The sequence below is a fragment of the Copadichromis virginalis genome, linkage group LG22, assembly GCF_057382275.1.
Source record: "Copadichromis virginalis isolate Kocher_CV1m ecotype Utaka linkage group LG22, C_Virginalis_male_GT1.1, whole genome shotgun sequence".
Taxonomy (NCBI): Eukaryota; Metazoa; Chordata; class Actinopteri; order Cichliformes; family Cichlidae; genus Copadichromis; species Copadichromis virginalis.
In genome coordinates, this window is record NC_140638.1 from 29,332,439 (window position 1) to 29,357,320 (window position 24,882).

A 24,882-nucleotide genomic window follows, 5' to 3' on the forward strand; every position below is an offset into this window, starting at 1 on the left:
GAGTCTGATAGTAGGCTTAGGCCCACCAGGATGAGGAACCCACCTTGCTGGACCCAAGACTTTGTCATGGGAAAGTGAATGTTACTGAGTAATGTGAAATATGTTAAACGTGTATTAGGTGACATACATCAGAATGATGAAGTCAGGTTCACATAAGAAATCCTTGTTCAAAGGGGGAGATGTTGTGTCCACACATACTATTGCATTTGTTCTGTAGATGCATTTACCAGAAGCGCTAGAGGGCACTAGTGAGTATGTTGTTCTGGTTGTGGTTTTGAAGAAGAAAAAAGAAAAATAAAGAAAGGAGTCATCTCCGGTAATCTTCTGTTCCTACCTGCATGTGTGTGTAATGCCTGCTGAACTAACACCACACAACACCCCGTAATGATGAACCTTTAGTCCGACAGTTTTAGATAAAACTATAACAGTTCACCATAATCTCCTTCTTCTTATTCTCAGTCACAGCACAAAGTTTCTCAGATGCTCAGGAGGTGTCTTGGTTCTTTGTGATCGCCATAACCCAGTGGCTGGTGACTCCTGTGAATCACTATTTTCCATGTGTGGCTTCACCACTAGTGTAACTTGCACCTCCATGTTTCTCTCATCATTTTCTCCTGCCTCAGCGCTGATGATTGGTGCTGCTTTTGTGGGCTCGCCCGGGTGGACTTCAGGCATTCCTACTGACAGGTACGGCTCCAGGTGGGCAAACAGCTGACCACTGTCCCATTGCCCAGCATCACCAAGTAGGAAACAGGCCCCGTCATCTCCTGTATAAGTCCTGATATCCATTTGGGTCCTCCGCCATAGTTTCTGGTATATACTGTGTCTCCAATAACAAACGTGGGCTCCTTGGCATGTCAATCATGATACAGTCTTTGGCTATCTTGTTTTGCGGTCACTTTCTGTTTCAAGTCAGAGTGTATGAGATCAAGAGTACACCTCAACTTCCAGCCCATCATCAACTCAGCGGGAGACCTCCCCGTTGTGGACTGTGGTGTGGTTCGGTAAACCTGTTTAACTTGGTTGCCAGTGTGTCTCCGGTACTCTTTTTCATGAGTTCTTTGAACGTTTGCACTGCTCTTTCCGCTAACCCATTTGATGCCGGGTGATAGGGGGGAGGTGACGTGAGTGATTCCGTTCTTTGTCATGAACTCTTTAGTTTGTACACTTACGAAAAATGGGCCAGCATAATCAATATGTATTCTTCTCCATGGCTTCTCCGGCCACTCCCAGGGGTGTAGCAGTGCCTCTTGAGGCCTGTGTCTATGTTCTTGACATGTACTGCAGGACCTCACCTTGTCTTCAATGTCAGAATTGACATTTGCTCCTTTTTAATGCGCAGGCCCGCCTCCTCCAAGCGTTGCAGCACTCCATCCCGTGTCTGAAGATGTTCTTTGTCATTCTTTTCCGTCAGAATGATATCATCCAGTAGTGGTGCAACGGATCACGGTTGATCCGTAATCCTAACCGATCCCACTCCACGGTTCGGCACGCACGTGATCTGAAGATTCAAAAAAGAAGAAAAAAGTACGTGTATGGTGCGCGTGGTCATTCTGTCAAGCGATAGCTATGATCAGCGCTAGCGGTCCAAGTGGAGGAGCAGAGGAGTTTGTGGTATTTAAGCAGCCCTTTGCTGCCCAATCCGACCGGGCTAAAACCATTACAAAAGCTATTAAGGTGTTTAGCTGCAGACGGGAGGCCGTATTCTGTTGTGCAAAACAAGGGGTTTAGACTAGTCAACGCATTAGTTATCTTTGCTGCAAACCCCTTCAGCGTCCCTAACTCGTCCTTAAACACTGTTTCATGTCTGGCCAGTATCCGCTGTAAGGCCCCCCCGACCCATCAAACTAGTTCTAGCCCCTTCAACCACCACCATGTCCAGTTTCTTTTTACTGTCTCTGAATTCCACCTGCACGTGGGCTGCTCCCCACACGGGTACCTTGTGGCCTCTATATGTTCTCAGTTTGATTCCACACTTGCTTACTTTGGGTGCCTTACTGCCTTCAAAAAGCTTTTTAAATGTCTCCTTCGACTAGGGATGGGTAGCATTTAGGTTTTATCCAATACCAGTACAAAACCAGTACTTTTGAAACGGTGCCGGCGCTTAAACGGTGCCCGAACCAGTGCTTAAAGGATGGAGAACACAAAATTGGTCCAAAAACCTCTCACCTTCAGCTGTTTTTTTGTAAAAAGATAACAATGTTAGCCTTTTCTGCAGCTATACGGGATTTATGGTATCACTCTTGGAAGCAGTGCTTAATCAATGGAGAAAACAAAAACTTTGTCCAAAAACCTCTCATGTTTAGCTGTTTTCCACTTTTTTTTTGGTCATTTTAGCCTTTTTGGCCAGGGTGAAGGGAGTATCTGCCATCAAACAAGAAGACAGCCTCATGTAACTACGACAGTGTTTGCTAGTTCACCTTACGTGCATTAATGTAATAACGTGGTTAGCCTACTCAACGTAAATTACACACGGACAACATTAAGCTACTCACGCAGAGAAGAACGGCTGCTGCTGCCATCATCACCTGTCATCATTTCTGCTACACTGGCAGGGCTAGGGGCCAGGACTCTACTCTTCGGGTTCTTGGGGGATGTTGCTAACTCCGGGTCCGATAACAGGCACCACACCCGCAGTAGATGTGAGGTCTCGCAGCAAGCTATCAAATACAGCGTATTTCTCGGCTTTTAACAAAATGCTATACATCGCCAGGTGTTTCATCAGATTCGAGGTGTTACCTCCTTTGCACAGTATCACCTTAAAGTACTTGTTGCAGGCTGCTGAGTTTGCATCTTTTGCTGTGAAGTACAGCCAGACTTTTGACCGCTTTGCCTTGGGCATTTTTAATCTGCAGCTCTGCTCTAAAAGAACGTACGTACCTGGGCTTGCCTACTACGCTTGCAAAGGTAAAATGATTGGCTGGAATCCAAAGTGAATGACATCTCAGGGAAAAAAAAAGCACCGAAATGTGCGCTGCTTTTCGGTCTGGTTACTACCGTTTATGTCAGAACCGGTGCCATTACCGGTACCCATCTCTACCTTCGACATGATAGTGTAGCCACAGCCTGTGTCTACTTCAAATGTCACATTCTGTCCATTTACTTTTAGTTTCTGTCTGATGGGTTCCTCCCTTGGGATACTAATCTCCTCATGCACATTATACATAGTCACACTACTTGCCTTTATGTGGTGCATGTTCAGCTCCTTCCTCCTCACTCTCCACATTCTCCTCTTCTAAGAAATGTGCTTGTTTACCTTGTCTGCCACGCCCTCCTTTTTGTTCCATTTTCATTCGGCAGACCCTTTTTATGTGTCCCACCATACCACAGTTGTGGCACTTTTCTAAAACACACCTGCAGTCCTTGGCCATATGATTTATCTCTCCACATCTGTAGCACTTCCTGACAACTTGTTGTGACGTCGAGCCGCAGTCCTCCATCTTGTTCACCGCTCCTAATCCTTTATTGAATCAGGACTATTCCATCATGCTCTTCAAGTCCACAATGTCTCTATTAGCAGCCTCCATTGCTTGAGCAAACTTCAGTGCCTTTTCAAATGTTAGTGCATCCTCTGCTAACAATTTGCGCTGTATCCTGTCGTCACTGTTTGTGAAGGACTGCTAGCAAAGTTTACAATAACTATTTGTCTGTCCTGAATCAGTCTTATTAGGTAATGTTCAAATAATGTTATCATTCCAGTGTTTTCAGTGTGGGAGAAAGTACTCAGGGCCTTCAAGTTACACACTATGAAAGGCAGAAACACGTTTAATATCCAGAAACCTAAAGTATGTATCAGCAGCAGAATGGACCTAAAAATAAATGTTTGTTTGAGTTCTGTGAAGCTTTGAGCATTTTGGATTAGTAGTACTGCTGTGTTTGTTGCATCATATTGCTGTAATTGTTTATATGCTTTATATATTCTGAGCTAAGTTGATCTATAGTGTTACATCATATTCTATAAGAATGTTATGTGTTTGTGTACTTTCTGCCCAGTTTGACCCATTTAGCAGAAGCCAGCCTGTTTAAGGCTCTGATATTTATTCTTTATGACTTAAAGCAGTTATGACATGGTCTGATTTTCTCACCTAATAAAGGAATATTTAATATATCAGTCTACTCTTCATTCTATCAGAAACAGTTTTCACAGCTCGTACATTTTGTTTTTACACATATATGTAAGCATTGAGCTAAATGTAATAATGCCAACATATTAAATGAACAATATTTGTCTCTTATATATAATACATCTGTATATACACTGTCAAAGATACTTGTCTTTGAGTGAAGATTCAAGGTGATAGGCAATATAAATAACTGCAACTTGAATCTTTGACCCAGAGTTCAAGCTCACTGCTGTAATATATCCTGTAATATGTATATAAATAAATAAATAAATAAATTCCCCACTCGCCCCTGCGGGCGGTCAATCCTTCAAGCTCGGGTCCTCTACCAGAGGCCTGGGAGCTTGAAGGTCCTGCGCAGTAGCCACCACCATTTTGTCCGACTGTATCTGGAAGTCCCACAAGATCTTAGCTCGGTCATTCTCCATCACCCTTGGGGGCATCTCCCATTTTGACCTTGGGACTTCCAGGTTATACTCGGCACAGATGTTCCTGTATACTATGCCGGCCACTTGGTTATGGCATTCCATGTATGCCTTGCCTGCTAGCATCTTGCACCCTGCTGTTATGTGCTGGATTGTCTCTGGGGCATCTTTACACAGCCTGCACCTGGGGTCTTGCCTGTGATAGACCCCAGCCTCTATGGATCTTGTACTCAGAGCTTGTTCTTGTGCTGCCATGATTAGTGCCACTGTGCTGTCTTTCAGTCCAGCTTTGTCCAGCCACTGGTAGGATTTCTGGATATCAGCCACCTCCTCTATCTGCCGGTGGTACATACCGTGCAGGGGCCTGTCCTTCCATGATGGTTCCTCGTCTCCCTCCTCTTTCTTGGGTTTCTGCTGCCTGAGGTATTCACTGAGCACTCGGTCAGTTGGGGCCATCTTCCCAATGTGTGTATATATATATATATATATATATATATATATATATATATATATATATATATATATCTGACACTACATATAATATTGGCCATATTATATTTACATTACCACAGTGAGATGACTTTAGTCTCATGAACGAAATGACAGTCTCATGAACGAAATGACTGTTCAGTACAGACATGAAGCCCAACTATCATGTTTTACAGTCCTGTGGTCTCCGCCTCAGAGACTCAACTAATCAAAGTGATGTCATGACAAAAATGAATGACCAACTGTCACGGCGGGGTGCACCAGTGTGAAGAATGAGGTAGACCCAGACGAAGACACGGTGGAGACAAAACGTAGTTTCAAAAATAAAGCGAGCCTTTATTGGCTGATTGCAGAAGAAAAAACATGAAACTAGGGAAACTAAGGAGACTATGGACACTGTGTTAACAGAAGGCTGGGACACTCAGTGAAAGAACTAAGACAAAACTATGAACACTGAGTAAACTAGGACACACAGTGAAACAATGAGGTAAACCTATGAAAACTGTGGTGAGGTTAACAGATGATCTGACACCGACTGAGCAGAAACACACGGAGTAAGTACACATGAGGAATGATCAGGGGAAGCGGAATCACATGGGGAAAACAGCTGACAACAATTAACATAATGACAGGACAGGGGACGTGAAGCTAAATATAATAAACAAAAAAACACAAGGATCCTTCAAAATAAAACGGGAAACATAACGAGACCCAGACATGACTCGAACTAGACAAAGAAAGAAAACTTGGACATGAAACATGACCGATAAACACACGTAGACTTAACACAGAAAACTTCACGCAGTGATGAGACAAATGGGGAGCTTGATAAATCATGAATTAAAACTGTAACCTAGGCATGACAGAATGTAACTAGATAAACTGAAATGAAACTAGACTGAAAGGAATAACAAAAACATCAAGAAACTCAGAATACTGGGTCACATGACCCAGGACCATGACACCAACAAAACATTTTTTCTCCTTCATTTATGTCAAACAATGCTGTATGTAACATTTCTTGCGGTTAGTATCATGGTTGCTAGGCAACCTGAACAGCGCGACGAAGGCTAGACGGTCCCATTTCACAAGCCTCTCACTTCCGCACTTCTCGTACTGTATGTAGTACGCATAGTGCGTGTACTTCAAGCGTGCGGTCTCTTAATTGGGACACAGCCTGAGGATGGCGCTTAACCCCTCCTCCCCATTTAGCAGTCTCCAACAGCTCAAGACCTTGCATTATCACATAAGAAGCTGGACATCACCAAAAAGACCAGTGTGACATGAACCTTCTCTCAAAATTCTCTTAAGACACCACGAAACCTCCCCTTCCTATAGAGGTGCATAGAATAAATAATGTCATTACTGAATTCCTTCTCAAAATGTTAAATTTTTTTTTTCCTCCTCCGTTTCAATTCTACCGTATTAGGTTTGATTCACGGGAAGAAAAAGGCACCATTTCTTCTTTCAAGTGTCAGGCAGTCTTACTTAGAATGAGAGCTACTGCACTTCTCCCAATGATAAATGTCAAGATATCTGACTGACAGTCGGTGGCAGTCTGGGTTTTTCCTGTCATGAACCGGAGCTTGCAATATCTATTACTTGTGTCCTCTTCAACCTCTGAGGAACAAAGGCCCATGTTTCTGTGTGAGAGGACATGGCTCCAGCATCAGGCAGCACATAACTCTCTGTCTCTGCAAGGCCTGCTGGGAACTCTTAGGTGACAGCGTCATTTGAGCTGAGGTTGAGGGCTTCCTCCAGCCGGCTGCTTGGCTGCCTGCCTGCCCCCTCCTCATCCATGCTCAATGGACATTGATCCCCCAGCAGCGACACCGTGTCCCAGGGAGGGGTAAACAGATACACCTCGTTGCCTCCAACAATCATTCTGCCCCTGTAGGGACAGGTCGTGGTAAATTAATAGTGTGCTTGCAGCGACTAGATATTGTTAATGTATTTGCTATTGATGGAGTGAGATAACATGAGTAGCTTCAGCCTTACTTAACACAAAACATAAATCCTCCAAGGCCATTGTGGAGAAGCTGCATAGGCAGTAAGTTATTTTGAGCTTTTGGGAAAGTACAGCACAGACACATTAATTCAGTTCATGCGAGTAATACCATAAGCACTGTAAGACGAAGCTTTACTTATTGATTTTCATTTGATTTACATCATTAAGCCGAAGTCAAGTATTGAATAAATGCTGTACTGTTTTAAAGGACGTGGTTTCATTTAGGATTTTTGCCCTCTTGACAGCTGAGTGGTAAAGTGGCTTACACCATTTTTGCAAAGAGGAGAGTGGAGGGGAAATGGCAGAAAGTGCAGAGAGCGATGAAAATAACCGACTAGGCCTTGTAATTCTCTACTCAAAATCATGACAGTCTTCTGTTTTTCTTGAATAAAACAAAAAAAAAAAATGTATTGGAACCAAAATGAATACATGCTCATGTTTTAAAACGGGACCTTTGGATGGTGTCATTTCTCCTTTTAGATAAACACTTGTTACCACCCCCTTACACATATGAGGCAGCGCTTCCTATGGGTGGAAAAATACGACAGTCATTCATTTTACCAAAGGTGCACTTTACCTAAAACTCAGGCCCTTAATCCAGTTGATCCTTCATAAGAGCTGTCAAAGTACTACATCTACGCTGTCTAAGCTCACTTTGAACTTTTGGATTTGATGGGCTTTGGTGTGCTGTAACATGACTTATAAGCCTGATCTTCTTTAAACTTGCACCCAGTTGAAAGAAACAAACAGACCTCAGGGTAGGCCTGTCGCTTAGCAAGTTTGCTCTCCTGCAACATGCATACAGGGTGGGCCATTTATATGGATACACCATAATAAAATGGGAATGGTTGGTGATATTAAAGTCCTGTTTGTAGCACATTAGTATATGTGAGGGGGCAAACTCCTCAAGATGGGTGTGACCATGATGGCCATTTAGAAGTCGGCCATCTTGGATACAACTTTTGTTTTTTCAATAGGAAGAGGGCCATGTGACACATCAAACTTATTGGTAATGTCACAAGAAAAACAATGGTGTGCTTGGTTTCAACCTAACTTTATTCTTTCATGAATTATTTACAAGTTTCTCTTTGTTCACAGCCATTGACATGTCGAAGAGGTTAACACGTGAGGAGCGGATCGAAATTGTGTTGATATCTGGTGAATGCAGTAACCGGGTCATTGCAGCAGATTTCAATGCAAGACACCCTACGAGACCACCCATCTCCCATGCTACAGTTAGAAAACTGCTTGCTAAGTTTTGTGAAACTGCTTCAGTGTTGGATTTGCCAAAATGTGGACGCAAGAAAACTCACTAATGAAGAAACATCAGTAGCTGTCCTAGCTTCATTCAGCAAGAGCCCACAGCGTAGCACTCGCCGCATGTCACTGGAGAGAGGCATTAGTCGAACATCCCTTCGGCGGATATTACCTACTCACAAATGGCACCCTTACAAACTCCAGCTACTGCAGCATCTCAACGAGGATGATCCAGATCGGCGCACAGAATTTGCAGAATGGGAAAAACAAAAATTGGAACAGGACCCTCAGTTCACGCAGATTTTGTTCAGTGATGAGGCAAACTTTTATGTTAATGGTGAAGTTAACAAACAAAACCACCGCTATAGGTCTGACACTAACCCACATTGGATGGATCCCTCCAAGACTGTTGGAACAACAAAAGTGATGGTTTGCTGTGGTATATGGGGTACAACGATAGTGGGTCCATTCTTCATTAATGGAAACCTCAAGGCCACTGGATATTTGAAATTGCTACACGATGATGTGTTTCCCTCTTTCTGCACTGAAGCAGGCACGTTCCCTGAGTTTTTCCAGCAAGATGGTGCACCACCACATTATGGGTGCCAGGTCCGAGCATTCCTAGATGAACAGTTTCCTGGAAAGTGGATTGGTCGTCGTGGGCCAGTTGAATGGCCCCTAAGGTCTCCCTTAGGGTCCTCTCACACCTGGACAACAACAACACCTACGCCAGAATGCTGTTTATAGACTTCAGTTCAGCATTCAATACAATCCACCCCTCACAACTCATCAGGAAACTGACAGACCTGGGCATCAGTTCCCTCATCTGCAAATGGTTACTGGACTTCCTGACCAACCGCCCCCAACATGTCTGGCTGGATAACCACTGCTCATCTACCATCACAATGAACACTGGTGTACCACAAGGCTGTGTGATGAGCCCTTTCCTCTACTCCCTCTTCACCCACGACTGCAGACCTGCTGATGGTTCCAACACCATCATTAAGTTTGCAGATGACACCACGGTGATTGGCCTCATCAGTGACAACGATGAGGCCGCCTACAGGGAGGAGGTGGATCGTCTGGCTGAGTGGTGCGACACAAACAACCTGCTGCTTAACACCGAGAAGACCAAGGAGCTCATCGTGGACTACAGGAGGAATGCTGACCCACATCCACCCATCCACATTAAGGGGACGGCTGTGGAGCGTGTGAGCAGCTTCAAGTTCCTGGGAGTCCACATCTCCGAGGATCTCACCTGGATGACCAACTGCTCCAAGCTGGTCAAGAAGGCTCACCAGCGCCTCTTCTTCTTGAGGACTCTGAGGAAGAACCACCTGTCCTCAGACATCCTGGTGAACTTCTATCGTTGCACCATCGAGAGCATCCTGACCAACTGTATAACAGTCTGGTACGGGAACTGCTCTGCCTCGGACCGGAAGGCGTTGCAGAGGGTCGTGAAAACTGCCCAGCGCATCGCCGGAGCACCACTTCCTGCCATAAAAGACATCTACAGGAAGCGGTGTCTGAAAAGGGCTGGGAAAATCATCAAAGACCCCAGTCACCCATCACATGGACTCTTCACCCTCCTGCCCTCTGGGAGGCGCCACAGGAGCCTCCGGACTAAGACCACCAGGTACCGGAACAGCTTCTTCCCCACAGCTGTCAGACTCCTGAACTCTGCCTCCTGACATCTGACCCACGTTAAACTCATGGACTGAACATACACACACACAATGGACAACTGTACCCTCAAACACACAATAATAACATGGAGTGAACCACCACTCACAACCACTAGCACTTTATATAGCCTCTGTAGAAACTATCTACACCCTCACTTATCTTAACTGCACTACTGTATAGCTCTGTGTAAATAATCATTCTGTACATTCAATAATCTTTAATCCTACAACTGTTTACAACTTGCATAGTTCCCATTTCTGTATAGCTGTATATCTCAGATTTCTGTAAAGTTATTTATTTCATATTCTGTATAGTTTTTCATATTTATATCCTGTTCATAGCTTGTACTCACTACAGCCTGTACATACTTAGTTATAGAATATTCACAACATACTTCATACCGTGTACATTATAACATACCATAATAGACCCATTTCTGTAATATACTTACATATCTATACTATTGCTAATATATATTGTAATATACCTATATCACTAAAGCACTTCTGGATGGATGCAAACTGCATTTCGTTGCCCTGTACCTGTGCATGTGCAATGACAATAAAGTTGAATTCTATTCTATTCTATTCTATTCCCAATCTGACCCACTTAGACTTTTATCTTTGGGGTCATCTGAAGGGAATTGTCTATGGTCTGAAGATACGAGATGTGCAGCACCTGAAACTACGGATACTGGATGCCTGTGCTGGCATTTCTCCTGCGTTGTTGCTATCAGTGTGTGAAGAGTGAGAGAAGAGGGTTGCATTGACAATCCAATACAGTGGGCAGCACATTGAACACATTTTATAAGTGGTCAGAAACTTGTAAATAACTCATGAAAGAATAAAGTTACATTGGAACCAAGCACACCATTGTTTTTCTTGTGACATTACCAATAAGTTTGATGTGTCACATGGCCCTCTTCCTATTGAAAAAACAAAAGTTGTATCCAAGATGGCCGACTTCTAAATGGCCACCATGGTCACCACCCATCTTGAGGAGTTTGCCCCCTCACATATACTAATGTGCCACAAACAGGACTTTGATATCACCAACCATTCCCATTTTATTATGGTGTATCCATATAAATGGCCCACCCTGTACATCCAGTGTTCACAGAAAACAATCATAACATTTTGAAATAGATTAATGTGAATTCCCCAGAAAAATTATACCCAAAAAAGGTAAGAATGACCAGGTTAGCAAGTTGGGTAGTGTCCTAATGAAACGTTTTGACTAGATGGGAAATTCACTTTACTGAAAAATTGTTGGAGTTGATTTAGTTTCTTGGTGGGTGGCCATGAACTGCTCTTTTATATTGATAGATTTTTAGAGTCAGAACCTCCTAATTAGTGGAGGTGTTGGTCAAGTTACTTAAAAATAGTAATTAGTTACAAATGATTTTATTACTTCTCCAAGAATGTAATCCCGTTACTTTACTAAAGACATATTTTCAAAAGTAATTAGTGCCTTCATTACTAGTTACTTTTAAAAAATATGAAACACAACCTGAATACGTTAGGAAGCAATAGACCTTTCAGCCCAATTCTATTTTTTCTGCATAATCCATCATATAAAATTGAATCACGTGAAAAAGTCTCTTTTTAAAAATTGTTTAATCTTTTAATTTTATGCTCATTGCATCAAACAAAAATGTAATTATACGCAACACTCTCTGACTGGAAGAAATTTGTTTAACATTTAAACCCATTTTCTGCATATTCCAGCATATAAAATAAAATATTTTTTGTGTTGACACTCAGTCTTTCAAATAGATACAAGTAAAACTCGGCAATAAATACAATCAAAGATTCAGCGGTACTAAGTCCTGTCGCTTTTAAATCTATTTTCACCTTTTTAGCAGGAGTGGGACAGGTAGAGGATTGTCTCATGTCAGTGGGGGGATCCGGGGGTTTCTCTGTGAATATCATATTCCTGTGCCGGCTTGCTAGGCACTTGCTCACATTTGAAGTTTAATTTTTCGCTGCAGAAAGAAGTTGTTTTACCAGGTAGAGTGTACAGTGGACGCTGATGTTTTTGTCACTTTTTACAGACTCAAACTCAAAGTAATGTCAGTACTTCCACGCTCTAAACCCTGCATACTCTGCGTACTCTCTCCCGTGCTCCATATCATCCAATAGTGATCTACACATGAGGGCACGGTGGTTAGCACTGTTGCCGCACAGCAAGAAGGTCCTGAGTTCAATTCCACCATAAGGCTGGGGTCTTTCTGTCTGGAGTTTGCATGTTCTCCCCGTGTTTGCGTGGGTTCTCCCCGGGTACTCCGGCTTCTTCCCACAGTCCAAAAACATGCAGTAGTGGGGATAGGTTAATTGGTCAATCTAAATTGCCCATAGGTGTGAATATGTGAGTGCGAATGGTTGTCTGTGTCTCTGTGTGTTAGCCCTGTGACAGACTGGCGACCTGTCCAGGGTGTACCCCGCCTCTTGCCCTATGACAGCTGGGATAGGCTCCAGCACCCCCTGCGACCCTGGAAAGGATAAGCGGAAGCGAATGGATGGATGATCTACACACGTCTTTTGCTGCCACGAACGTCATGTGTTCGTACGTCATTGTCATGAGACACTCCCACAAACAGTAGTAATGCAGTGTGCTTACGGGCAAGTAACAGTAATCTAATTACTTTTTTGCAATAGTAATCCCTCGTTACTTGAAAAAAAAGTAATCGGATTACAGCAAAGCGTTACTTTTAACCAGTACTGCCCATCTCTGGTGGAGAGCGACCTTTGCTTTGGGGAAAACTGAACCCTGACATCAAGTTTTCTGGTGAGGCTAAAATGGAGTTAGATGGACAAGCAGATCATTACACCGCTGTATCAGACTGAGACAACCTGAGAGAGAACTGGAAGGCAAGACTTCCAGTTCTCTGCTAAAGGAGGATCTAATTAGAATGAGTCTTGGGCACCTTCCTTTGCAGGTTTTCAGAGTTTTGAAAAAAAAAAAACCCCGAAAAAACAACAACAACTGGAAAAACCTTCTTAGTCTGCTACTACTGTAGTCTAACATTGTCTAATTGGATGGATGGATTTTTGGATATGGGCCACTCAAGGAAGTCAACTTCCTACTGTTAAGCCAGTGTTTGCCTTTTTCTCTTTCCCCATACAGTTTTGATTCTAGATTTGATTTGTCAGCTATTATTGTCAGGCTAAAATACCCAAAAAGTTCAGCCTTGTAAGAGTTTTACATATAATGGACAAGAGAACCAGTTTGGATCTGTCATTCCAGGCTTTTGTTGTCAAGGCAATAGTGGTCTAATGTGAGTATCCAAGGTTATTCATTTTTGTTATCTCTAATACAACAAAACAAACAAACATGGTACTACTTAACAGATTGCTTAAGAAGGTTTCACTTAATAGGCGAACGTTTCCGCATGCTCCTTATAGTAATGAAAAACTACAGATAGCAGTCCAAACAGAGATAAACGAGCCATTGAAAGAGTTGTTGAGAATGTGCTACTACATGTCTTATAACTTTTACCTGTGGGACTTAAAGGATCTGCTGCTAAAATCTGGGTGCCAGATTCTGCAGGCAGCTTCAGAGATCTGAACACACTGTTTTGGTTCTCCAGTGCAATCTAACTGTAGGAAAATTACTGCCAGAATGTTTGGGTTACACAAATGTAAGATGGAAAACTCATCTTCAGTTTTTCTCATACCTAAACCAAATATTCAGAAATCACAAAAATCCATATTCTGTGTCAGCATTCTTCACTCGTCAGCATCTCAGGCAATATTAGCCTCATTCAGGCATCGGGGGGAAAACAAGTAAACTTGTCCATCACCCTTCTGTCGATCATTTGAGGTTACGACTGATGTATTTCCATCTGATGAACTGTGTGTTAAATGGGATCCAGCTGTGATGTCTTGAGTTTATGATATTGAATGTCAATGCTTTATAAATTAGCACATGTTGCGCATGGTGTTAATACCAGGATTTTTTTTTTTTTTTTAGCTGTGTGTAGATGTTCTTCTCAAGAAGTTAAACAAATCTGAGAATGTGAAAATGAGGGAATCATTTACGGCTGTATTTTCAGACATGGTACAACAGTGGGATTTAGCTTTAGTTAATTAACTTAAAAAATTATGCCATTATAACACTTTACATTTCTATAGTTGCACTGGGGAAATTGGCTTCATTGAGTGATAACGGCAGACTTGCACTTGGGCAGGTTGCAGCCAAGTGTAAAGGAGCTGGGATGAGAATTAACACCTCCAAGACTGACGTCATAGTTTTCAGCCGAAAAAGGGTGCAGAGTCTAAGTGCCCACGCTGAGTTTGGTGATCAGTTTCTGACTTCATCAAGGGGCTAAACAACACACAGGTGCATACACTTTTTGATCGTGTATATAAAAATAGATGGGAAAATATATAATATAAAAAAATAATAATAGTTATAATAAAATTATGATAATTTTTGAAATTGCCACAGACGAATTGATATATTTGGCAAAACATTTGTTTCCAGACACTGTTGCGATGGCCAGTTTTACCACTAATCTTGACACAATCATACATTTTTTAGAAATTATTTTCTGTTCAACAAATTGTCATTGAAGAGGAAAAGGAAGTGTTGCAAACCACTGGTGAGCAGTTCTTTTGGTTGCTTGCTTTGTCGCTAACAATCCAACAAATTCACATGGTTTATTCAAAACATATACAGTATGTGAGCTGCTGAGTCCAGTAAATAATTCCTTCTTTGCTGAATAAGGCTAGAGGAAGTTAGATGAATGTAAATGCAGCTATTGAGCCGACACTATTTCTTTAGATTCTCCTTGCTCTCATAGTGATTTCAGTTCATTATTTTGGATTTCAGTTCCTCCCAGTGAAGCATAATGTTATGGTTTCTGTTTATGATTCTCTTTGTTTATTGCAGACATTGCTTACACTGAGTTGTATTATGCATGTTTATTTTTTTTCTTACATTTTTCAAAAATTTGCACATATATTTAAATCAGGATCAGCGTAAATTGTACAAATGCTTTACCACTTCATTCTCTCTCAAAGCCATTTTAGCTCATCTTAATTTGCTGCCCCTCACAAATAAAAGGTTTGAAAGTAAGTGGGTGGGGCTTCCTTGCTCAGTCAGAGCTGTGTGCCTGAGATGACTATGATCATGATTATTAATACATCCACTCTCACTGACATCAGGAAGGGCAAAAACTCTGCCAAATCAGCCAGGCGGCGCTACCTGCTGTAGTGATGTTTTGAATAAGGGAGCTGCTTCTTCTTCTTACTGACATCATATAGAACCGAGAGTAAACAAAATGCATTAAGTGGTGAACTATGTGTACGTGGTTTATTGCTCACAGGGATCACTTCCTTAAAGTATACTGACGTTCCATCCATCCATCCATTCGCTTCCGCTTATCCTTTTCAGGGTCGCGGGGGGCGCTGGAGCCTATCCCAGCTGTCATAGGGCGAGAGGCGGGGTACACCCTGGACAGGTCGCCAGTCTGTCGCAGGGCCAACACACAGAGATGGACAACCAGTCGCACTCACTTTCACTCACACATTCACACCTAGTGGCAATTTGGATTATCCAATTAACTTATCCCCACAAGTTGCATGTCTTTGGACGGTGGGAGGAAGCCGGAGTACCCGGAGGGAACCCACGCTCATGACGTTCATACTTGAAAAATTGTCCGTGTTTGATCTCCATTGCATTGGCATATATTTGACAGAAAATAAGCAAAAAACACAACAAAAAGCTTGTTTGTTTTTTTCCAGACCACAACAACAAAGTTGGTGAAGAAACTCAAAATGAAAGAATGCCCATTTCTTAGTTTATGGGTCAAGCACACTCTGATTGTAGCTACAAGGTAAAATACTGGAAAAAAAAAAAGCAATCCATATTTTGGCAATGTGGCGAGGTGTTGTAAACCTGCCAATCCAGCCTGCAAGCATCCGTTTTTAAGCGCTGATAGCCTTTGTAATTTCCAGCCCAGTAAAACTACCCAGACACACATTTCACAGAAACCTTTAAAATTAATCAGAGCGTGTATTGATTCTTCTATTTATCACGCCACAAAAATACTGACTTTTACAGTAAGTTGTGGGTGGTCTATTAACCAGTAAAGAATCACAGAAGCATGGTGAAAAACATCATGTTGCCCCAGATAGGAACATACCTGTGGTCCTCTGGTACACCCCTCTGCTCATCTGAAATAAGGATCCCATGCAGTGTTCAGAGATATGATAAGAAGGGCAGTGATGTAACTCTCAACTCCACTACTGACTTTCATTTTCCTCTGGGACAGCTCATCTATGACCTCTGATTGGTGTAGCCTGTTGGTTGAAACATACACAGAATTTGTTTCTCATGTGACATATATGTTGCTTTGGCCTGATTAGGGGGCAGCATGGTGGCGTGGTGATTGGCACTGTTCCCTGACAGCAAGGGCCTGAGTTCGATTCCATCACCTGGCCACATGATAACTGTGTGGAGCTTGCATGATCTTCCCGCGTTCCGGCTTCCTCTCAAAGAAATGTAATTAGTGGGGTTAGGTTAATTGGCGAAGCTAAATTGCCCATAGGTGTGAATGTGAGTGTGCCACTGGTGCCTCCACATGTCCACCACATTAGAAACACCTCTGATTTGTTGTCAAAATATAATATTGTTTGTTGTTGTTTAAGTTTTTAAAAAATATATTTTAATATAACTTTACAGTTAATGGGATCATTTGAAAGAACTAACAAACCTTATTTCACAACTGTCAAATTAATTACAACTTTATTTTTTTACAACTGTCAAAGTTATGCTGTATGCAGTTTGGTTAAACATGCAGAAAGTGTTTGTACCAATGACTTTGTGTGAATTGCACGTTTTAGCACAGATCAGTTAGATTACTCTAAAAAGCTTAAAATGTTTAGGATATCTGCCTGAGAGCACATGATAACATGCCTCTTTAGCAGTGCTGTTGCTCATGAATCTGTTCACATCTCACAAAAAGCTCTACAAGGCAAGACTGTTCCACTCCACTGCACAGCAAAAATCAGTCTCTCTCATAATAGCTCTGGGCAATTTCAGACCACACAGAATGACAAGGGAATCAATTTCCCTGGTTAGGTTATAGATGGATTTTCTCTCTCTCTCTCTCTCTCTCTTGCTCTTTTTTCATAAGAAATAACTGCAATACGTTATATGAATTATTAAGAAGTCTTTTGCAGTGTTACATAAAGAAGGCTACACCACCACCACTACCCTCTGAAATATAATGAATATTGTTATGGGTTCAGAAATAATTTTTAGAAATTTGCATTCGCTGATCTTGCTTCACAATTTTGACCAAAGATTGGGTACTTTGAATATTCTTGCAACATGTTCATGGGCTTTGAATATTAAATAGTCACTATACGTCCTGTAATATATCACAAGAATTCAGCTAACTTTGTTCCATTACATAATGAAAAGCTAGTTGATTTGTGGAACTAGCCTGACATCATGTGGAGGATACTGCACAAAGCAGTTTCTAACACACTCTCTTGAAGAGAGTAATGACTACTTTTTGGATTATGTGAAGTTGCTAGGACCTTACTTACTCTTTCATCTACACTCTTTGATTATATGTAATTAAAAATGCACTTAACTCTATCATGCTTAAAGAATTGCTGTATTACATCCATTACACTTTGACTGGACACAAAGACACGCTAAGGCAAAGATGATCAGTCTGATCTGATCCATCTGATGGAATAAACATAAGTAGCTAAAGGCACTAATTAGATTAATGAGCGCACTGCTTATCAAATATGTCAACAGGCATGATGTAATAGAAAACATGAATGGGGCAAAAGCATGTACCTTAAATGATTAATCACAGATTATTCCACAGGCATAAGCAGTTGATGAATGCTCAGAGCTACAAGGTAGCTTCCAAATTGCTTTTTTCAAAACACTTTTTCCCTGCTTTTTTTTTTTTTCCAATTGAAAGCCTGTTATTGACAGGCCGCATAACTTTGTTAGACTGGACTCAGGGTTTCCCTCAAGCAAGTACTTGCGCAATAGTAACTACTAGGAGCTAAGGCAGAGCTGAGACCAGTAATCTGGATGAATAAATACCAATGTGCACTATTGAACAAAGTTTAAATAAAGCTAAACTTGTGTAATATGTTTGATGCCTTTGTGAAATATGAATTAGGGCTGTAAATCTTTATCGGTAACTAATCTAATAATCACAGTGACTATTAATGTAAATGAAATATCACATAATGAATTACAAAAGTAAAGAAGTAAAGCTTTAAAGAAAATGCTAAGCCCCTGGGCTCAAATGGATGACTTTCAATTGCCAAAATTTGAGTCTTAGGAATTTTTAAAAAATCTTTAACATATACTTTTATAAATGTCAAAAAACATTAAAAACAATGATCAAGATCCACAATCCAACTTTAATTAAAAGGCACTATAATATCTATCTATCTATCTATCTATCTATCTATCTATAAATAAAACTTTCTCCACTCACCCTGTGGGCGGTTTTTGGTTGTGGTTCAAGCTTGAGATCTAGGTAGATCTCATGCCTTGCCGGTCATCAGATACCCTGCTAGGATAATAAGCTGGCCAAAGGAGGAGAGAGAAGTCACTGACTTCAAGACAACAAACCTTCTTATCATGCATGGAGTGTTTCACCCCAAATACAGCATCATGAGACTGTACGCTATGCAGAAGGCCAAATTCTAGTGTGTCAAAACCAATATTAAAGATGAAACAACAAACATCCATGAGTATATCAGGAAGATAACCACAACTGATCATGTGCTTAGTGGATAACTCAGGCTGCAGAAACCTAAGAAAGAAGAGCCGCAACAACAGGAACCATCATGAAGGGACAGGAGCCTGTACAGCATGTACCACACCAGGTAAGACCCCAGGTGCAGGCTGTGCAAAGATGCCCCTGAGACAATGCAGCACATAACAGCAGGGTGCACGATGCTAGTATGCAGGGAATGTCACAGAAAACATGAAAAAATTAAAATTAAAGCAACTGATTGCCTTAAGTACTTGCTTTAAGTACATTTTTTCAGTTCAATGGTATTTTCTTGGCCTCCAAAAGTCATTGCAGATTTGGATGAAAGGAAAGAGGGAAGAAAAGAGAAAAGCAAACAAAAGAAAAAAAGAAAAAGAAAACAAAGTGTGGTAATGCTAGAATTCAAAATCTCATTTTGAGGCTCCTGTCCTTTATAATTGCTAATATAGAACCAACAACCTACTAAATATGTATGCAAAAAACAAAGTAGTTAAAAAAAAACACAGGCTTGCAAAAATAATAGTTTTGCTGATGCCTAAATAATCCAATTATTCAAACTGGCTTTTTTGCTATGACTCTGCTTTTGGTAGTTTAAACATATTTGTGAATGTTTACTTAACAGTTTAAACAGATTTTAGTTATATTCGTCTTTCTGTTATTTTATCATTACTTTTTCTCACGAACAAACCGGAATTAAGCTTCCTTTGCGCCTGTTCAACTCTTTAGAAACAAAAAACACTACATTCACAGTGAGATGCTAATTACGGCTATATTTCAAGCGTAAAACGTAAAAGTAACTACCGTATGTCTGTCCGGGCTCGCGGTAGGAGGGACTGTGTTGCCATGACAATGACGTCAATGTTGGTGTCGAGTAACCAAAGGTCAAAATAAAGACAAGTGAATGAAAACGGAAGGAAACTAAACAGGCTTCCTAGAATAGCACAGAACATTACCAGGTTGACTCAAAATACAAAATAATTTCCTGCACTGGATGCTGTCGTGTCGTTCGTCCGGGGATAATCGTTTTATATACCGGTAAGGGAACGTCACACGGCACAAGGTTAGGGTCACAGACGAGCTAACAGCAGCTAGCGAGCTAGCTGTAGCCTAGGTCGTTGGTTAGCTAGTGCTAACACTTACCACATTATATTGTTTAGTCTGGTAGGACGCCTGGCAGCACAAAGTTACTTTAAGCAGTTCTCTAGAGATGCCGGTTACCTCACAAGCAGTTGACGTTTGTTACTAACAGTCATCTTGCTGTTTAAGTTAGCTTTTTCTATGTTCAGTTAGGTAGGACACAGTAGCTGGCCTTGCAACAGTCTTTACCAGCAGTGCAAGTTTACTTCAGTGACATTACAGTAGCGTTAAACCGCAATATGCTTCTAAATAACAAGGCACCAAACAGCTGTTTCGTAGCTAATGTAATTTAACCTGTGGCGCAAGTCAGCGTGAAACAGCAGGCTGGCATGTTAATCTTTTGAGGCAGTACAGTGAGGGACAAAGTTGTTTTGTTTTGTTGTCGTTTTTCTAATTCACGAGGCTCTATGGATGCTTGGCACTAAAGTATTTCGGAAAAGATTAAATGTTAACTTTACTCCTCATTTTTCCTCTTTTTTTCCTTTCTTTAAGGAGCCACGAAACTGTACACGGGTATACATCTGGTCAGCGTTCGCTTCATACAGCATCTACAGTTTCATAGTATGTCTTCCTGGTCCAGTGCGTGAACTGTGTTCCAAATATTATTATTATTATGCTGCTGCTGCTTCTTCTTCTTCTTCTTTTGTGTCTAATGGCTGAAATGATTATGCAGTCACATGTCAGTAGGATTTAAACAGATACAGCTGAGTTTGTTTGTTTTTTATTCTCTTTTAAATTGGACATGGTTGCTAATTGGTTTGCCAGGTGTTTGTTATTAAATAACCTCTAGTTAAATTAAACAAGTTGCATTTCTCATGCAAAATGGGAGTGCAATTTCTCAGAAGATAAAGTGTGGCAGAAGTGCAGTGTCTGGCATGAAAAACATGGATATAATTTTGGAAAAATGGAGAGGGTTCATAAAAATCTTGGGGAAAGTGTGAGTCAAATAGAGAAATGGTGGTAAGGTGGGTGTATTGTGTAGTTTTGTTGCTTTTTCACCTTACTGTGTGGAGTTACACATGTGCTCCCTGTGTCTGTCCAGAAGACATGCATGGTAGGTGCCTATTCTGTATTCCACACAAACATGGATGTATACTAAAGTGCTTAAGGGCTTGGAGTAAATGAACCATATTTTTAAAGCAGACTTCTAATAAACAAAATAAAAACATGTTTCCAAGAGACCAGATATCTGTAATTTTAAAACTGTTTGATCCACCAGTGAAAGCCTTGCTACTATGGTCCAGGTGGATTAGGTTCTAGATGATTGGTAAACACCAACCTAACTCACCAAGCATAAGGCAGAGGGATCTAAACTGGAATACTGTGTAGCGAGATGATTAGACCCACTTCATTGTGTCAAAATGTCCTCATAGGTGTATTGTGATCCCAACTTGGCAATGTCCTAACATGCTATGGAAAGGTTTTTCTTTTATAGGCTCCCTGGTTGCTCAAAAGGAAAACCACAGTGTGGCCATTATAACCTTCTGACCTTAACTCTATTAAGGACCTGGGCTGGCATCTTCAGATCAAATGTAGGTGGAAAGTGTTTGTATAATCTGCATTTAAGGCTCCACATGCACTTGGTCGTCTGGGGCTGTAAACATCCCCGACTGGAAGCTGTCTGCACCACAGAGCTTTCAGTCTGATGTTTGCGGCTGCTGGCTACCCCCTACTGCCAAGTTAACCTTTTTATTCAATATTCATTGAAATCCATACCTGATTTAGACACTGTGCTCCTTTAAAGTGTAGTTTTGTGTTCAGTTGTTCAGACTCAGTTCATGTAAACATCCTACACTCAGCTGTTATTGATTGCCACAGAGGCTGAGAGGAGGTTGTTTACTTGAACTGGTTGGGAATGATACTTGGACTTAAGATGGAGTGCCTTCATTCAGATCGTCTGTTACACATCATTCATGAGCTAGCCTGGAATCGACGGCTCAAGGAGAAGAAATTTGAAGTCTTATTTGTCAATTGTTCTGGTTTTTAACAAATAAAGCTACTTGAATACATCTTTGACTCTGTGCTTATTTGCTTAATTTTTTAAAATAAGTTTTAAAAAAGAGATTAACTTATTTAAAATGATTCAAATAACACTCATTACCTTTTTTGCTTATTGTGGCACAGTGGTATGTTATGATTTGCCCTTCTTTCAGGTAAAGGGGAAACTGGATGCTGGCTACAATAATACTAACCGCTCAGTATTTCACTTAAGAACACATTTTGATCATTGTTTTAGTTTTCTATCTCCAGTTCTATTTGATTACCTCTGTATTTTGAAAGCATGCTGTTAGAAGTCAAAATGGATCTGTCCACCTACTATTCTCCAATCTTAAAAAGAGAACTTTGGAGGGCAGTGACCATCTCTACTGAAAAAACAGAAACCAACTAAACAAAAAGGATATATAGATATCTATATCTCAGTAAAATCAGCTGATGCATTGGGTACAGTGATTTGTAAAACATGAGTTTCTCATACAGCTTAGTGTTGCTCTGTCACACCATCCTTGTGTTGGACAATATTTTAGTACTGTATATGTGCTTTTCTGGCAAAACTTCATTATCTGTCATGTTAAAGAGCAGTAAAACATTTAAGACTTTAGCATGCATCAAGATATTTAAGACTCCCCTTTTTCCCCTCACATAAAAGTTTACATTGCTTTAAAAAAAAAAATCAAAATGAAGAATTACTTTGGAGACCACTGCTGCAGCATTTCATACATGTACAAGAGAATAAAAACGATCAGCGTGTTTGTAAGAAAAACAACATGAGGAATCTAATGACGATTGACCTTTTAGTACATGGCGTCATGCACTGTAACTGTGTTCACCACTAGATGTCAGGTTTGTGCTTCTATTCAATCAGCAGTCTAATTCTACAACTCACTGGTGACGATAATGATAACTTGGCTGTTTCCTTTTCCTGGTTACCACAGTATATTAAATATGTTACTATATGAGTAGTTTTATTAAACACATGTTGAAATAGTGCAAGCTATAATGAAAATATTGGCAGATTTCAAACATAGTGACAACAGATCAACAGATATTGACATCCAAAGGCTGAGGATAGAAAGTGAGTCGAAATCTTAATTTTAGACCTGTTACAGCTAGACTTAAAGTCTAGCTAAAGAGCAAACTTAATGGGTGTGATACTGTATTGTTGATCACTCATACTCACTCTCTTATATGGTTCAACCCCCCCCCCCCCCCCCCCCCCCCCCCCCCAGGTATCCCATTTGCCTCTCTTCTGTCCAGTCCACAAAGGCTTTTGCATTACTGCAGTTCTAAGTTACGTTCTTTGACGTAAATACATTTACATTGCTCCAAATGCACATGCAATGCTCATAAAAAACTGTAGGTGGCAGAAGTTAACCATAAGTAAAGCACAGTTGCTGTTGTGCTGTTCAGCTATATTTGAAGGACCAAGAATGTATCATGCTTGGTTTGCAGCTCTTTTACACCACTGTTGTACTTTGACAACCTGTAGGTATAGTGAAGGCCTGGTGAGGTAGTATTTCTTTTTTCCCTGTAAAAACCTGACTTGTCAACCACTTTTTCTAGTGAATATACTTTTAAATACAATCACAATGTAAATTCGATATAAATGACATTGAAAATACACTTAGTTACAGCTGTGTTATAATGTATTACCTAATATTCTCATCACACTACAGGACACCAACAGAATCCCCCAAGTAACCTAGAAGATAATATAATAGGGTCAATATCCATGGGTACATTTACAACTGTACAATCTCCTTAAAAATGCACTGCCAAGTTAGCTCTGTAGCTGGCATGGAGTTTAGCTGCAAACAAATGTCCTTGCATGATTCACCTGCGTGCTCCATCCCCCACAAAGTAGTAGCACACCTTTTTTGGCTGTGTGTTGACAGCCATCATCTCCGAATTCCTCGGTTTAAACAAGTACACGTATTGATTCAAGATCACACACCGAAAGAGGATTTTTAAGGTTGTAGTTAAGCGCAGGGTTCAGCAGTCTTTGTGAGAACATGCACATTGAAAAGAAAGAGAGAGAGAGAACAACAACAAATAAACAAAACAGGAAAGACCAGAAAATGCACGGATGGGTATTTGTACTATAGTCACTCGTGTTATTACATTTGGCAAACTAGAACACTGTGTTCAATAATGACTTTATATTCTACTCGCAGGAATAGACATTAATGGTTTGAAATCAGTCAGCTTGATGAGGGAGTTTCTACTATCAAAGGAACACATCTAAAAATGTCTGAGAGGCAGACATGCAGCAGTACATTTTGGGAGTGAAAACTACTGTAAAAAACAAAAAAAACCTAAAACTGATCAGGACTGTGTTAGGGCTTGTTGAGCATGCAGGTTTCATCCAGAGAAGAACTGGTTTATATATTTTTTTAAAACTACAGTTACATTATTTCCTGTGCTGCTTTGTTGAAAGACCTTAAATGGATTCACACCTTTTTACCTCTTACTTCTGTGCTTACTTCTTCTACAAGAATGACATATTTTTGATCTGTTGAATGGTATGTTTAATGACGTCAAAAGGTTCAAAGTAATGAGAAGCACTGACTCAGAATAATAACACATTGAATGAAACAGCATTTCATGCTGCAGCTGAAATGCGGAAATGAGTAGGTGTAACAAAGCAAGACAAAAACAAAAGAAAACATGTCCAAACTGGAAAGACTGGGAAAATTACACAGTAGGTATTTGCAATTATCACATTTGGACATGGACATGACTATGCTCTCAAAACAACTATGACTATGCTCTCAAAACACTTCATTACAGTTGGAGTGAGTGTGATGGGGTAATAGTCATTCAAACCGGTTATGTTGTTTTTCTTTGGGAGGTGCACTATGGCGGTGGACCTGAAGCATGTTGGTACAGCTGACTGGGTGAGGGACAAATTAAAAATGTCTGTAAACACCTCAACCTGCTCTGTAGCACATAACCTCAAAGCATGGAGGTGTTTTCAGCGCCACCTGCTTTTCAGGG

The 24,882-nt window shown here is 40.8% G+C and overlaps 1 protein-coding gene and 1 long non-coding RNA gene across 4 annotated transcripts in view; one reads left to right on the plus strand and one right to left on the minus strand.

Moving 5' to 3' along the window:
* khdrbs3 (KH domain containing, RNA binding, signal transduction associated 3) overlaps window positions 1–20,089 on the minus strand; it is a 204,896-nt gene extending 184,807 nt beyond the window's left edge. Inside the window, exons 1-3 of one of the 3 annotated variants that reach the window (XM_085445805.1) lie at window positions 19,552–19,582; window positions 18,469–18,559; window positions 16,135–16,291 (exon numbers count right to left, since the gene is read on the minus strand). In XM_085445805.1, coding sequence (XP_085301931.1) covers window positions 16,135–16,183 — 49 coding nt within the window. In that variant the 5' untranslated portion in view covers window positions 16,184–16,291; window positions 18,469–18,559; window positions 19,552–19,582. Of the gene's footprint in view, window positions 1–16,134; window positions 16,292–18,468; window positions 18,560–19,551; window positions 19,608–19,890 lie in introns of those variants that run through there. The other 2 variants (XM_085445807.1, XM_085445806.1) reach the window with 2 other exon arrangements.
* On the plus strand, window positions 19,617–21,896 carry LOC146683610 (uncharacterized). Its single transcript, XR_014917458.1, has 2 exons — window positions 19,617–19,785; window positions 20,380–21,896. It is a non-coding gene; the product is annotated as an uncharacterized LOC146683610 (long non-coding RNA).
* Window positions 21,897–24,882: the final 2,986 nt, after the last annotated feature.